At 30.2% G+C, this 16,339-nt stretch overlaps 1 protein-coding gene across 3 annotated transcripts in view; it reads left to right on the top strand.

Annotated features, from left to right (window-relative positions):
* Positions 1–16,339, top strand: part of LOC139492027 (PR domain zinc finger protein 1-like) — a 116,891-nt gene that overhangs the window by 64,480 nt on the left and 36,072 nt on the right. For 2 of the 3 annotated variants that reach the window (XM_071280082.1, XM_071280081.1), the window contains 3 exons: positions 1,178–1,420; positions 4,489–4,536; positions 5,627–5,704. In XM_071280082.1, coding sequence (XP_071136183.1) covers positions 5,641–5,704 — 64 coding nt within the window. In that variant the 5' untranslated portion in view covers positions 1,178–1,420; positions 4,489–4,536; positions 5,627–5,640. Of the gene's footprint in view, positions 1–1,177; positions 1,421–4,488; positions 4,537–5,626; positions 5,705–13,081; positions 13,300–16,339 lie in introns of those variants that run through there. The other variant, XM_071280079.1, reaches the window with a different exon arrangement.

Here is a 16,339-nt window from a genome sequence, read left to right as displayed (position 1 = left end):
AAAAAAAAATGTTTATTTTTCAAGGTTTGTTGTCTTTTTTAACAATTATGTAAGTTATACTGCAATTAGATCATAGGAGAGGAAATTGAATCAAAGGTTATACAAATGAATTGTCCAGATGTATTGTTTACAAATGGGTTTTTCATATTTAACAATGTGATTATGAGAAAAAGCAAGGTTATCTGAAAAAAAGATATTTTTAAAATTTCAGTGCATGAACTTTGCTTGTTATGGTTGACGCTCTCTGTGATATCAGTGCATGAGCCCTTCAAGTCCTTATTGTTTAATTATGCACATTTTTTTAAGGGAATCTTACAGTGACTTTAATTGGATGAGGAGATTAACTTAAATATTCCCATTTACCTAATTTTATAGTTTTCCAGTTCTAGAGTAATGCCCCTTTAACAAATGGTAAATTTACTGAAACTTTAGTTTCCTTTCTCTAACGTAAGTTTGCTGTAACTAAATGTTATGAAACATATTGACAAAGCTTATTGCCACAAAATACAGATCCTTTATAATGGTATATGCAAGCGGGACATCATCTGTGTCCCATGGACACATTCCCCATTTATTTAAGTTATCTTTTTAAATTGTTTCTGCTCTGAGGTAAAAATTATATATAAAATGTGCTGTTCATAACAATATTTTGCTTACATCCACATTATTTGGCTTATTATTAATAGTTGGCTTATTAGCAGTACCCATCTCTTTAAGTTAATATTGACCAAAATGGTTTAATGCTTTTTTGATGAACTATATTAGTATGCACTATTGTGTAGGGGCCTGAATACTCCTCCGGGTGTGGATTTTCTTGCTGCGTTGAAGACCCATTGGTATGTTTTCTGCTCTTTGGTCAGGTCGTTTTATCTTTGACACATTCCCTGTTTCTGTTTTCAATGCTATATATATAAGGGGTCTCATTGGGGGGTTTTTGTCCCGGATCCCGCTTACTGTTTTGTCAGATTCCCGTATCCCGCTTACACTATGTACGTAAGCAATTGTCATTTTTTGTAATTTCCTGTGTCCCCCTAGACTTCATTTCCTGTTTTCACAGCACAATTATTCAAATTTCACGTGTCATGCTTACAAAAAATCGTCAATCCCGCTTCATGCTTAGAACCCAATGAGACCAACTATATATATATTTGACAACTGTATTAATTGTTTTTTTTAGTTCAATGAGGTATGATTACATGGAAGGCAGAACAGAAAAAGATGAAATCTGGGGATGTAGACAGGAAATTTCAAAATGGTAGAGAACTGAAGGTTTAACTGCTTTTGGAGAGAAAATGACCAAAAGATGGGAGAAAGATTAGAAGAAACAAACGAAGAAAATAGGTAGTGTAGTTTGCTGATAGGGAATGAAGATAGTGGAAAACATGAAGATTTTCAACCTGTAGGAGCGATAATGACCTTGGTAAGTGATAATGACCTTGTTTATTGATAATGACCTTGGTAATTGATAGTGACCTTGGTAATTGATAGTGACCTTGGTAAGTGTAAGTTACTGAGAATTAAAAAAAAAAATTATATGGGTAGAGTCATCAACAAACCAGTTTGGTTGGGAAATTTGAATGGAAAGTTAAGAAGATTTCCGGCTCTGTAGATTACAATTAAACATAACAGGAGACAAATGTCTGTTCACAAGTAACTAATATCCAATACAAAGACTGAATGGACATGTAGGATATCTGTTGGGTTTCCATTTTATTTGAAAAACTTTATTTCCTTCAGAAATTAACAAAATCTAAAAATACAATAGAATTTGTGAGAAAAAATTTCATCTTTTTTATGTCATGCGATTAAAATGATTTTCTCTTTTGTTTATATGAAATTATAGTAGATATTTCTGTAATGAAAACTGGACGGAAGTAAATTATATGTTAGCGGTATTTTTCTCTGGTCATTTTCTTCCTGATTTAATTACAGTGATTAGTTAAATTAAAAATCACAGAATTTTATTTTTTTAACAAGAAACTTCTTAGTGACCTTTTTTCGACGAATTATTCTTCCGTTTCAGTGCAGTTAGAAATTGCTGGTTTGTTCGTTTATATTCTTAAAACATGCAACCCTGTATTTTCCTCCTTTTTCATTAAAGATCGTCAAACATTTATTTCTCAAAATTAAATGTCAGACAACTTGTACCACAACTGGTGGTTTCCGGATTTTTAATGTTAAAATTATTAAGAAAACCTCATATTCGATAATTTTTTACTGCCAACGATTTGTTGTCATGATATTTTAACTTGTACGACCCTCACAGGTTCACACCTGACTCATTAATCTGTTAAATAAGCATTTATTTACAAGAGAATTAATTGAAATTTATAGTAATTTTCAGATAATTTTTGTTAATCATATAATTATTTTCATCTTGATTTTCGATTGCTTTTTTCATCACAGGAAGTTAACAGGGTACTTTTGGCCATTATTATATTCAGGAATAAGTTATTAGAAAATTCTTTGGTTTTGGTCTTTTTACAGTACCGGTAATAGTTTTGATTATTTTGCAAAAAATAGTAAAGGTCGATCTTTTTAAATTGCATTTGAGAACAGAACTAAATTAGTTTAAGCTAGTTATGCCAGTCTATGTGAAAGAATATCAAATATGAGAAGAAATTGAAACTAAAAGACAATCAAAATCTGCTAAAAAAACAAACAAATTAATGATAAACCAGAGGAAAAAAATTAACAAACGGTCCATGAAATGTTATACAGAAAACAAAACTGATCAACATGAACTGCATAAAATATAAGCAGAGGGGAAGGAAGGAATTCAGGTAGGTCAGCAGCTTTTTGCTCCAATTAAATCAGACATTCCTGATTGCACTACTTCTGCATTTCACTCTGCTCTTTTTAGGTGTATGTAAACTTTGTTAAGACACCAGATAATTGAAAAATTAGTGGTAAAGATACCAAGATTCTATAAACAATTGCAAATATTTTTTTTCAACATACAATCATTATATCCATAAGAAAAATGAACTGAAAAATATTAAACAGAAAACTAAGGCTGCAACCATTTGATTTTCTGGGGGGGGGCTATGGATTTTTTTTCAGACAAACTTTATATTTCGCCTTTGGCGAAAAACAATCTATTTTTTTGGCAATAAGTTGAAACAATTTTTTTCTTTTAATTTTAGCATTACAATATAGTGGTAGCTGAGGGTGAAACAAATAAAAAAAAAATTCTCAGTGTCAAAGTCAAATTATTTTTTTCTCCAAAAACCGGAAACAAACTTTTTTTTCCAAAAAAATTCCATAGCCCCCCCCCGCTGAAAATCAAATGGTGGCTGCCTAAGAATTGAGCAACAAAAAGTACACAAAAATGTTGGTGAGAACTGAGGAGCTATAGAAGGGTCAGCAGTTTGTCTCAGTAATTATGTCCATCCTGCAACTCTTGTTTTATTCTTTGATGATAAAAACCAAGTGAAGAGACAAAAATATGGAGATTTGGTATGATTGTCAAAGAGACAACAACCAGACGTAAGAGCAGAAAACAGCACAAGGCCACCAATGAATCTTCAACACGGCGAAAAAATCCTGCACCCAGAGAAGGGCTTCAGCAAGCCCCAAACAATGTATACTAGTTCAGGATACATATGTAGTTCATGTAGTTTGCTGGCAGAAGATCGACAATCATCAGCTGGCATTGCATGTGCATCTAAAAATTTAAGAAGTTGGTATACATGATGCTTGCTTGCCTTGCACAAGCTTATTAAAGGTATACTACTGTACAGAAGTGCCTCCCTTGACTAAGATAGGTCAAAGGTTACCTGAATAAGATAGGTCAAAGGTTACCCAAAGGAACATTCAAACTCATAAGTCCAGAATAACAACACCATGGCTAAAAGAAAAAAGACAAACAGACAAACAATAGTACACAAAATACAAAGACTTAGCAACATGAACTCCACCAAATACAGGGGGATGATGCTATGTGCTCCAGAAGGGTAAGCAGATCCTGCTCCATATGTGGCACATGTCATGTAGTTGACTAAGTAGATATGTATCACATCTCTCCATTAGCTGTGTAAATGGGGTACTCCTTTAGCTCACTTGGTGGAGTGGTGGCTTACTGTACCCAGCTGGTAAAATTGTAATTTTGGAAGGAAAAACAGACTCCAATGTTTCACTGTAATTAGGAGTTTGGTTTTGTGTGGGACTCTGCAATATTTTAGACAGATTCTATAATACCTTTAAATTTTTCTGAAAGGTATTGGAAGGGAAATATTTAGTTAAAAAACTATTGTAAATTTCTTTAAAAAGATAATTACTTTTTGGTTCTGTTATTTTTTAGTATTTAAGCTTCCAGTTGAAAAATATAAACATATTGAAGGAAAAAAAAGAAGTGTCCATCCAGACTGGAAAGAAAGTGCATCTTTTGATGACTTTTTGCAGAGGAGAATTATATGAATATATACATCATATTATACCATTTTAGCATAGATTTCACATTTTCTTTTGTATCTTTTCATTTTCTAGGTGAGAAAAGTAGATGCAACAAGGAGGAGGGGTTATAGTTATTATAAAGTGAGTCACTTAACTTTTTTAACAAAATATAGGAAGTATCGGCTGTTTCTATATTCCATTTTCACACCATTATTTGTAACAAAAGTATTCACTGTTTTCATGAGAGTGAGAAAAAGACCTGGATAATTTAGAGATTTACTAGTTTTTTCACAAAAGATCCAATATTTTGGAAGTTAAATTTAATCTTTTTAACATCTAGTTTTATAGGTTTAATATAATGTTGTCTATGTTGTGTGTAAACAGCTTAAAAGCTTATGAATAAATTAGCACATTGTGGTTTTCATTTTCTAGGGTCCCTGTTATTCAGTAACGTTTAAGATAATTTAACATTTATGATTGTGAAAATTTTATAAGGTGGCAGCATGAATCAGATTTAGATACTGGATCTAAGTGTTATCCGAAGACTTTTGTTAAATCATTGTGGAAATTTAAATGAAATTTGCATAAATTTTTCTTTTATCATATTAAATAATACCGTAAGAGAAACATATTTGTTTTATACCATTAATTTGAATACATAAGCTGAATTTTAATTAGAGATTTGCGATTAAACATGAAATTTACTGGTACAGTCACGCCAAAAACAATTAAATATGATACAAAAGTTACTAAACGTTTATCAACCGTGTTCCGTGTCAATGCACGTTAAAGATAAAAGCCATCATAATTCTGAAATGATTTGAAACTTTGTATCGAAACCGTCCCCTACTGAGAAATTTGTTATCATTAAGATCCTATAGTTCTTAACCAGTGTGAAAATAAGCCAAGCAAAACACACTATTCTCTATAAGATTTTCCGTTAAAGTATTCAGCGAAGATGACATTTGTCTTTGTTTTGTAGGCGGGCACTCACATTGACGAAATTGTAACATTTGAATTGTATCTTTAACTCAAGTTATTTCTAATCTCAAGTAATGAACAATGAATTTTCGGATCAGATTACAGAAAAAATCTTGTCCCGTTCAATTGTTTAACGTTGATTATAACAAAAGCTGAAAAAATACCATTCAACTGTAAAATCTCTTTATCATGTGTATAAAATTTTAATTTGAAATAAAAGTTATCATTTCTAAATGTAAATTTGTTGTAGAAAGTTCGTCCATCATGGAGAGCAGATGTAATTCAGCATCGGACATTGATCATATTGTGCAACAAGAAGAAACAACAAGTAAGTCACATGACTAAATAGAAGGGAAATTATTGGATATTTTAAACTTTCTGTTTTAACTTTCACCCATTCAAATGTCAAGGAAAGTAAAAGGGGTGGGACTAATAAATATTATTGTTTTTCATTTGAGGACATGCATACTTAGAAATATCATATTTATTAGTAATTCAATTAATTTTACAAAATTTAGATATGTGGAATTAATAAGATATTTAGAATACAAATGATTTTTTGCTAAATTCAATTTGATAAGTAATGATTATTAATTAACTTGGTTGAGATAAAGTTGGGTCTATTGGAATTTTTTTATGTTTGATATAGAATTCATCCTGCCCTAATATCTTTAACTGTAAATAAGGTGAAAAGAATGGTAGCATCATAAAAGAAAAGAAAAGAAAAGAAGTTTTTCTTGAAGAATCATCCAGGCAAATATTGTTGCTTATTTGGCCTTCAAATCACTTTTCATGATAGTAATATCACATACAAATTGAGAGGAGAATAGCACTGCAATTCTCTTCTTATATTTTTTCGCTTTTTAGTTGGATTGTTTGATTTTAATGGTGCCTTGTAGCTTTGACTGATGACATATTTCACAAAGAAATACTTTTATATTTGGAATATTACTTTATTTTAAAAATTAAGATATGAGGGGAATAAAATGCCACATATTTTTTTTTAATAACATTACGAAATTTATATTCATCGAATAATTGTTACCAACCAAAAAGATTGTGGTTTTGATGGTTGATGCCATTGCAAAACACTAAAATATCTGGGGGGGGTTTCAAAATACAAATGTAATGCTATTTTTGCATGCCAAAGTTTGTAGTTATTGCAAAATAAAATAAAGGATAAAAAAAGCTATAACCAATTTTAAACATTTTCCGGTTGCATATGTTTGCTAATTCTTGGAATATTTTTTTAAAAGATAAGAGAAATGTTTTTGTGAAGATCTTTTTCTTTTAACCTTGGGTCTATTCTTTTCGTAAACATTGTGTTCTGTATCCATTAAGATTCCAAAAGATATACTTGTAATTGTAAACAAAAAGATAAATTCTGAAGTAAAAGTTTTCAATTTCAACAAAAGAATGTGACTTTTTATAAAATTTCTTGTCACTAATGGGAGAATATGTATGACCTTTATTGTGTCGTCTTTATCGATCTTTTACCAACTTGAAAGAAATGTCTGGGGAAAAGTGTTACGGACAAATGCAATTAATACTATTGGGAATTGTACGATTTGTAAAATGTTTGAAATCAAAGTCGGCATCTATAGTGAAACTGCGACATAAAAATACCAGTCTTTTGTTTTTGTATTTACCCGGTAGAATTTGAGGTACGCTCAGGTGTAAAAGAATCGTTAAATTTCATCAAGATGTAATGTTGACAGTTGTCATCCGACACGGAGATAGAGATGCTCCTGAGAGAATAAAATAGACAGGCTTTTAAGGTGTTCCCAAAGCACGTAATTTATTACGTTTTTACCTGAGTATTAAATTGAAAACAAAATCATTTTAACTTTTTTCTTTCAGTTCTTTGGTATTCATTTGCATAGTATTTTGTTTCTATTTCTAAAACGTTTTGCTACGGACGATATCCGTTAACAGCCATTATTACATTTACGATTTCTCGCAAATTGCATGGTGCAGTCTCAATAAATCACTGGTAACGACATAATATTGTCGATGGAATCCAAAGTCTTTTAAAATACACCTGTATCTTAACATTTAAATGGACAGATCACATTCAACACTTTTCACTTTTTATGAGCAAATAAATACTAAGTGATACAGTTTCTAATTTCGAGATTGAGAAATAGAATTTTGTTAAGTCCTTCGAATCTTTTGACACACAAACCTGATCTTTCTTTCAGCGTTTTCTTATTCTATGTCTGAAAGAGGATACACGATTTAAAAAGTTGATGAAAGTGATATACTATAGCTAGGGAGGATTATCTTGATTAGTTTTAAGTAACTTCTAACAAAAGATAAAAATTTCTTAACAATTGTTAAAGTTTTTATTTTTATGATACTTTGTCTCAGACTTTACAATTTACTGATCAATTTTTCATGCTGATTTCATCCTTTTGTTTTCTTCTAGGTATTTGTTTTTCTTTAGTTGTTGATACATTTTTTTCTATATTTTTTTGTTTTGTGTTTGCCTTTTTGGTATGTGAACAGAAGAAATTGTAGAGCTTGCAATATGATAACAATGCTTCTCGGTTGTTGATTACCTTGACCTTATAATATCTGATTTGTAAACCTTTGTAAAACCATTAAATCAAGTGTCCACAAAAAATAAATGTTGATATTTGTTCTTCTTCTGTTATATTTTCCTAAAAACCATTACTGCAATATTCTTTCAAAGAGATTATTATCCTTTGCCTGAATAGAAAACTGGGATTTATTTGAGTAATTTTTAGTACATTGTTTGGGTTTTTTTTGTCATTTTTTTTTTACACATATTTATCTAAACTTTCTGATTATATATTTTATAGTTTTCCGAGTTGGAAATGTACTGCTAAAAATTAGACTTAGTTTTCTAGACGAAAATTTTTATGGCCTTACAAAACATTTATAACAAGAGCTGATTTCACTACAAAATTTTATATTGAGACATTCAAATCTAATTAACCTTTTCTCTTCTCTCTTTCAAGTGGGAAAATTAATTACTTTTTACATCTTTTCATTAGGAAGGGAACAATAGTTGCTCTTGATAATAAATTTTATACAAAGGCTGTGTCATCTGACATATTATCATCAATATATGCAGGGATCATATTGACAGAGTTTAACGCAATCCATTTTGACGTTAACTATGTTTGACTAACGTAGAAATTGAATATGTTGCATTGAGGAGTTAATTATTTATCTAAAGTTTTGGTTTCGTTTTTTCACTGCTGGCTATGAATAGAGGTTTTGACCTTATTTAATTTTCGAAGGCACCCGAGTAACGTTTCTTGTTAAATTATTCAGCCTCTGGGCCCAGTCGTAACACGTGTTAGAATTTTAATTGAGAAAATAAAAGTATTTTGTTACGGTTTTGGCAAATTAACACTTGGTGCTGGATGCAACATGTTGCGAGTTTTCTCCGACACAGCCAATAATTAGATATAGACATTACACGGTAATCGGAGTAGGCATAAATCATATATGCTAATTATTGTAACAACAAAACTCTTGAATTAATGAAAAATAATTAGTTACAACTTGTTACTAAAAAGTGTCATCTTCAATGTTGCTGTCTGGCCTTTATTCAAAAACTGTAAGTGTTTATAACTTGTAGTTCTTTTGAGTCCGCTACAATGCAAAAGTTTGTCTGAACATGCATGAAATATTTGCCACTGGACATCAAGCAACCAACAATCAATCAATCAACAATGTAAAAGTAATACTGTGGATTCATTATAATTCGTTGGATATCAATTTTCGTGGTATTCGTGGGAACAGGTAAACCACGAAATTAAATGTTCAACGAATATCTCATTTTTTATAGGCTAGTAAGCAGATTTCTGCAAAACCACGAAATCAAATATCCACGAACATGCAAATTTTCCTTAATCCACGAAAATTGGTACCCACGAAAATAAATGAATCCACAGTAAATAAAAAAACCAGTAGAGGTCACTAAATATTCTTGTTTGAGGTAGAGGTCACAGATTCACCTGTCTATCTTATATCTGCTGTTTGAAAGTCTGTCCATCTATTTTTTAAAAGAATGCAGTAACCTTTGATAGGGTTTATTGTCAATGTTTTCAGTAATTTCTTCATTTTTAATCATTGGTGTTTTGCAGTTTCAAGTTTTTTTATTTAGCTAGCATTATTAGTTTCCAGTTCTAATCATCATCTTCTTTTACTCATATGATATCACAAATGAGAAGTTTGGTGAACCATAAATATATATATAAAGAAGAATATGTGGTATGAGAGCCAATGAGATACCTCTCTATCCATGTCCGTATGTATTTGATCATTTTATAAAACCACAAAATTATCTGAAGAATATGTAAAAAAAAAAAGGCTAAATCATTGTATGTAAAGTTTGAAAAATAAAATGAATTAAAAGTTTCATTTTCATAGAAACCTATAATTTGTGAAAACTGAATAAATTAGAGTTAATGTTATTTTAAGACTAATAAATTTCGTTAATCAAAATTTTATTTGAATTATTTTAATAGTACAATTTTTCTACTTCAGACTTATATTAAAATGACACTTATAAATTTCATTTGCCGCTTAATTATTCATGTGACCTCCGTCCTAAAGTAAATCTGAAGGTCAGTCAAAGTAACATTCACGTAAAACTGCACGTAACTTTTAATTGTCCTTGAGAGCTACATAATATGTTTTCATTTGATAAAGGGAGGATAATTATACGACATCATCGTTACTGTTTATCTTGGCAAGGGGTACTCAAAGAAGATATTCGTATGCTAATCTACGTTCTAAAATAACAAAATCGTCTTCAAATTTCATTTAATGATATTTCTTTTTGATGAAAAGTGCAAGAAAACTAATTTCTTCGTATTACATATATATGGTCATCTATATAAACACGTTTGTGCCAGTCGCGCGTCCTGCTTGCTGGAGGCATTCTATTTGAGAAGCACACGAATTGCAAGCTTTCATCCTTGATAGAGTCACACTCCCTTCCTTTGTTAACGAGAGAGATACTGCATAAATTTTGCATATGATTTTAATAAATAATAATCACTTATAAATGATATTTTTATTATATTTTTTCTGCAATATGATTGAATTTTGACAATTTTATCACAATAATTTTAAGGATGAATTTTTACTCATTGAAATTCAGTGACAAAACTCATGATTAATGATTTGATATTTACATAAAATAATTGAAGTCTTTCTGTTAAATATTTACTATTAACATGAAAACATGTGAGGTGCATGTAAAAATTTTGTGTATTTTTTCTGTGTTTACTTTTGTACTTTTAAGTGAAATCTTGCAAAGTCATTTTAATCGAAATTATTTTTTAATTTTTGTCCGCCTTTGCCTTTGTGTCTTTAATGAAATCCGTTATCATGTTTAGACTTATAAAATATTGTAATTGATTTGAAACATTGAATTGATTCTAACTTGTACAAGCAGCATAAAAACTCCATTGAAAAATCCAATATTTGAAGATAAACTGTTTATGAAACATAACTGCATATACCATTGATTAAGGCAAATTGTAAAAATATGTTTGTTTGCCTTTCTCCCCCATCCCCCCTTTTTCATCCAATCATTTATGATATTGAATGGAAGGCAGGAAAAGGTTAAATTCTTTCATAAAATTAAATTTGAAAACAGTTTTCTGTCTGCATTTTCCCCACCTATTATTCTGTTTATTCAAGAAAATTCAGTAAAAATTTTCTTGGCTCTTAATTTTCACAGTGAATTTTGGCGATTGTGGAAGGGTCACCCATAGATATTTCTGGACAATCAATAAAAAGAATATGACAGGGTCATACATACGTGGCAGATCCAAAACTTTTCATAAGGGGGCCCACTGACTGACCTACTGGGATGGGGGGACTCCAGTCATGCTTCAGTGATTCCCTATCAACCAATTTTTTTCCACAACAGCTGATCCACCTATGCATACATGAAAGTGCAATCTCTGCAAATCACCAGTTTTCACAGTCAACCAACAAACACCATCAAGAGGGACTTTTCACTGAATCCCCTTGTGTGTGAATCAGCTTTAAGAATCCCCTTGTGTGTGAATCAGCTTTAAGAATCACTTTGTGTAGGAATCATTCATTTTGAATCCTTTTGTATGACACCTGTTAAAAGATCACCTTTTTAAAAAGTTCTGTCCAATCATGTAAAAGGCCCCCCAAAAAAAACTAGTGAAAAACCATTCAATTGGGAAAAATCAACAGTCTAATTGATATAAAAAAGAGAAACGAGAAACACATATAAACTACATAAACAGACGACAACCTCTGTACATCAGATTTCTGACTTAGAACAGGTGCAAACAGGATTATACCTTTTAATGTACTAGCCTTTTTTAGTGATTTTCTTTTAGTATTAATGCACTGAAAAAAAGAAGTATCTTACCCATTTGTTTTCAAATCTTTTGGTTATTTGTATAGTTGGGTTGCTGTCTCGTTGACATATTATTCACATCTCCTACATTCATATATGTGCCTGTTGAAGGGTGTTATCGCCAAGAAGCATATGTATGGTTCATGTAATTACATTTTACAGCAATAATTTAAAATGTATAATTCAATATATAATGAAATATGAATGTTAGTTCATGTATTGCAAAAATATGATGTTCATAGGAAGAATAAAATTTAGGATTGAAAAAAAATACTGGATCAAAACTAAATTTTATTAAATTCTTTTTCTGCAATGTGAATACCTTTTTGAATTGGGTGGGAAAAATTAAAACCCTTTTCATGATATCTTGATTTTAACGAATTAGCTTGTTTACAAATTGGTCTGAACATCAAATTCATTATGAAAACATAGTTATCCAATTGAAATTTGATTCTAATTTTACATTTAAATAAATGAGTGTCTAATCTAAAACTCTTCTTGCTTTTGTAGATACAACATAAAAACTCACTTTTAAATTTTGTAAAAATTGATTATAATAAGTTTTACAGGTTATTAGTGGAGTAATTTGTTGAAATGTGATCTATATAAACTCCTTGAAAATATTATTTGTATGAAACTTAATAGAGATATTTACCAATGGAAGAGAAAGGCTGAATGATATAATACGGATAATTAAGGCTAAAAGCGCAAGGACGAAATGTGTTTTCACTTTAATTAAATAATATGTAATTATTAAAATGATAAATGTTGTGTAACCAAACCCGGACTAGATATGTCGTTTAAATGAATTAAAATGAATACGGTTAATAATTTTGAATTTTTGAAAAAATTGATTTGTGTCTGCAAGTGAAATTTCCAAACAATTTCATTTCTATAGGATGAACCGAGATAATTACTTTTACATGGTCAAAATAAATAAGGTGTAAAATTGGTATTGAAATTAAACCAGTGTTCCTTTAAGTCGTAAAATTTATTTGTAATGATAGTCAAATAAAATCATTTCAGTTTCATTTATGTATCTGAAATTATGTTTGAAATGATAATTCAATATGGATTTTAAAACCTTCATCTTCAAAAGTCACCGCAGGTGAAAAACGATAAACAAGTATTAAAATTTTATGCTGTCACAATTAACTTTCACACTAACTTAAGCGCATAAAGCATTTAATACTATTCACATCGTTCTGAACAAATTTAATACCATCCCCACTTTGAATGTTTAATGATGGGAAGGCCGTCCTATTAAAATTTTCTTTTTCCAATTTTGCACTTCTGTTCCGCTTGACTTGGCCCCTTGTGACAATTTTTCGAATGAAGGGTAACATCTTCTGATTAGTTTGTGGATGATGCTCGAGTAATCGCTACATGTTATTTCCCCATTGTTGTTCCACCCAGTTGTCAGCGGAAAGTGTTTGATCCAAAAATGCAGAAATTGGACAGTCCCAAAACATCAGATGACGAAAATAGTAATTCTGAATCGTGTAAAAATGATGAAAAATCTTCTCCTGATACAGGTTGGTAAAACTTTGAAATTCTCAGAACGAAAAAAACATTGTTCTATAATTTATGTTTTATTTGATTTTTTGGTATATTGAGAAAAAAAAAAATATTCTGAAAAATGATGGTAAAATAATTTTTTTTTAATATAAATAATGAGAAAAATGTTTTAATTGATTTAAGTATTAAAAAATTGTGATTTGAAATGAAATTTTTGATATCCATGATTTTCATTCATGGGAATCATATAGATATGAAAGAAAAGAAATTATTTTTCATTTTTTTTAACATTTCTGACACAAAACTCTAAATCTTCTATACAAAGTAGCTTAATTTAAGAGATTTATTTCTTCTCTATTTTATTATCCCTCTCATGTTTAGATTTTAAACAACTGTGTTATAATTAAGGGCCAACATAACATCAAAGGTTTAGTGTATTGGGTTGATATAAGATGCCAATCTAGAGGTCATATCATACATAAGTATAAATAAAAACTACATAAATAAAAAAAAGATTTTTCATCTATTAAAAAATAAAATCTTCATTAATGAAAAGAACTGTTTCCTTCTTTTAAAATTTTCTTATCAGCATCTTCTAAGGATATAAAGATTGTTTCAAAAGTTCTAGATTTCTTTTAAATCCCAACATCAAAACTTTTACTTTTGACTGGGGTTCTAACAGCAGCCTCTTGACTCCAGTTAGGATTACTTTACATAAAAAACTTAAATGACTTTTTTCAAGTAAGAGATGATGGCGATAATACAGATCTAATCAGAATATATCTATAGATTTAATAATCCCCACGAGCCTTCGACACTAATTTCAAATGAAAAAACATAAACATTTTCCCTATCTGTAAAATCGCCATTTGACTTGTACTTAAAGAGCCATGGCAGCATGCTACGGTGGCGCTGTGTCTTGAAGGAGAGAGGAAATAGTAGAACATTATACTATCTTGTTATATCTATAACGATGAGATTAGCGATGTTATTTATGAATGGTTTGGAGTAAAGTAAAGTGTTCAAAATGAAAGTACACATGTTGATCATACTGGGAGATGATATCCAGATAGGATGAAAAGATACAAGGAAGGAAATTAAGTATTTATTTGAAAATTATTTTTCTTTGGCACCTAGGTTATGAATAGTTAACAGGTGACTCCGTGCCGAACTCTCTAACGATAAGAATCTCCGGTAAAATTATGAAAAATATAGTCTTTTCTGCCATTAATGCAGGAAGTTTTACTTGATAGAGATTTAAGATAGAAATTTTGACATCGGTTATACTGTGGAATATTGCCTTTGTATCAAAATCCGACAGAACTAGATAGGTTATAAATTATACATAAAAAGTCGAAAATAAATTTCCTTCAATCTGATATGACTTCATATCTCCAATTTATACTTATATCAAAATATGAAATCAGATTAGGTTTTCTATTAAAGAAGTTTTATGTTCACTTTCTGTTTCAGTTTTACTGATGTCTAAACAGAAAGGATTTAATATTTTTTAAGAACACCCAGGTTTATGGTTACTGAAAGATATATGCACTTGGTGCAGTACTATCCATTTGTTTTTACCCCAATTTTAAATAACCTAATTCTGGAATACCAAAGTCTTCTAAAGTTTAACCTCAGCAGCATAGCAAATGATTTATAAAAAAAAAAAAAAAAACAGTAGACAAAGTTTTGAATGAATTGACCAGTTGCTATGATATTGGTTAATGCGGTGAAGCTTTGATCATTAAAAATTTGTCATTTTTTTTATAATGTACCAAATACTAGCACTAAGGAAAAATTGTTTTTGAAATATTTTGTTTTAGCTTGGTTGGTTTTGGCTTTGTGTAAGTCCTGATGCACCTCAAGTAATTATACATCCTTAAGACAAAAATTTATAATGGTTGTGATAGTAAAGGTATCTAAGTTTTTTGCTTGAAGGCAAGCAGTTCTGGCTATGATAGGCTATTGAACACCAATTCAACCAAAAAAACTAGTATTTTTTACTAATTTGGGGCTTATAACGGAGAAGGAAAGAGTAGAGATATTGCATCACACGCTAGGTAGCGGTAGATTCTACATATACATATATCTGGTAACAAATAAAGATTTGACTTCCTGGCTATCAGAATTAAATTTCCTTTAATTGTGATTTAGACTATTATATCATCTACTGTAATAGTTGTTTTTGCTTTCCAGAAATTTATTTGCAAGATTGAAATTATATCTGTCACTCATATTTCCATTCATTTGAATTAGAGATATGGAAAAAAGGGAACAATAAATTAAAAAGTTAATACATCTTAATTATAAATAGTAGATATTGTCTAATTAATGGCAGATGGTTCTTGTTAGGGTTTGGAATATATCATAAATAAGAATTGAAAAGGATAAGACAAATTGCACAAGAAAGAACAGACCCCACTAACTATCAACACAGTCACGACTACTTTTGAAAAATGAACACAAAGATGCACAACAAATTTTCTGATCACAGAAATCACTCCAAATATTGAACCTAAGCAGACAAAAAAAAAAAGACCAACAAATGGTCCCTACTGTACTGGGCTCAAAATGTAGTGGGTATAAAGTTACAAAAAAAAGCATTTAATACTTATAATTACATTTTTACCTATAGGATCATGAAAACACGCCTTTTATCAAGTTTTTATTTCATTTACCTGTGCACTTTATTGTGGGACCTCATGTCATCATGAATGAGAAGTTTTATTGAGTGATACAACTGCTTAAGGAATAACACATGATGTGCCGTTAGCCAATCAGAATAACGTATTGTAATGAAACATACATCTAATGTAATTATTTAAAAATGGAACCTTTTAAATGTTTCTTTATTCTTAAAGAAATGAATTAATGAAATTCTAAAACATTTCAAATTTACCACATTTGAATATCTCTGTTTTCATGGTCGACTAATGGAGAGAGCAAAAAGCATGTTTTGTTTTTTTGTGCAAATAAAGAATACCTCAAATGTAAAGGATTGGGTGAGAATTGCTATGTATGTGATTACATACTCTGATAATTTCAAGTTCAATACCC

This window comes from Mytilus edulis, chromosome 10 (assembly GCF_963676685.1).
Source record: "Mytilus edulis chromosome 10, xbMytEdul2.2, whole genome shotgun sequence".
In the NCBI taxonomy this organism is placed as follows: Eukaryota; Metazoa; Mollusca; class Bivalvia; order Mytilida; family Mytilidae; genus Mytilus; species Mytilus edulis.
The sequence above is the reverse complement of the archived record's forward strand: the minus strand, read 5'-3'. Positions and strand labels throughout refer to the sequence as shown.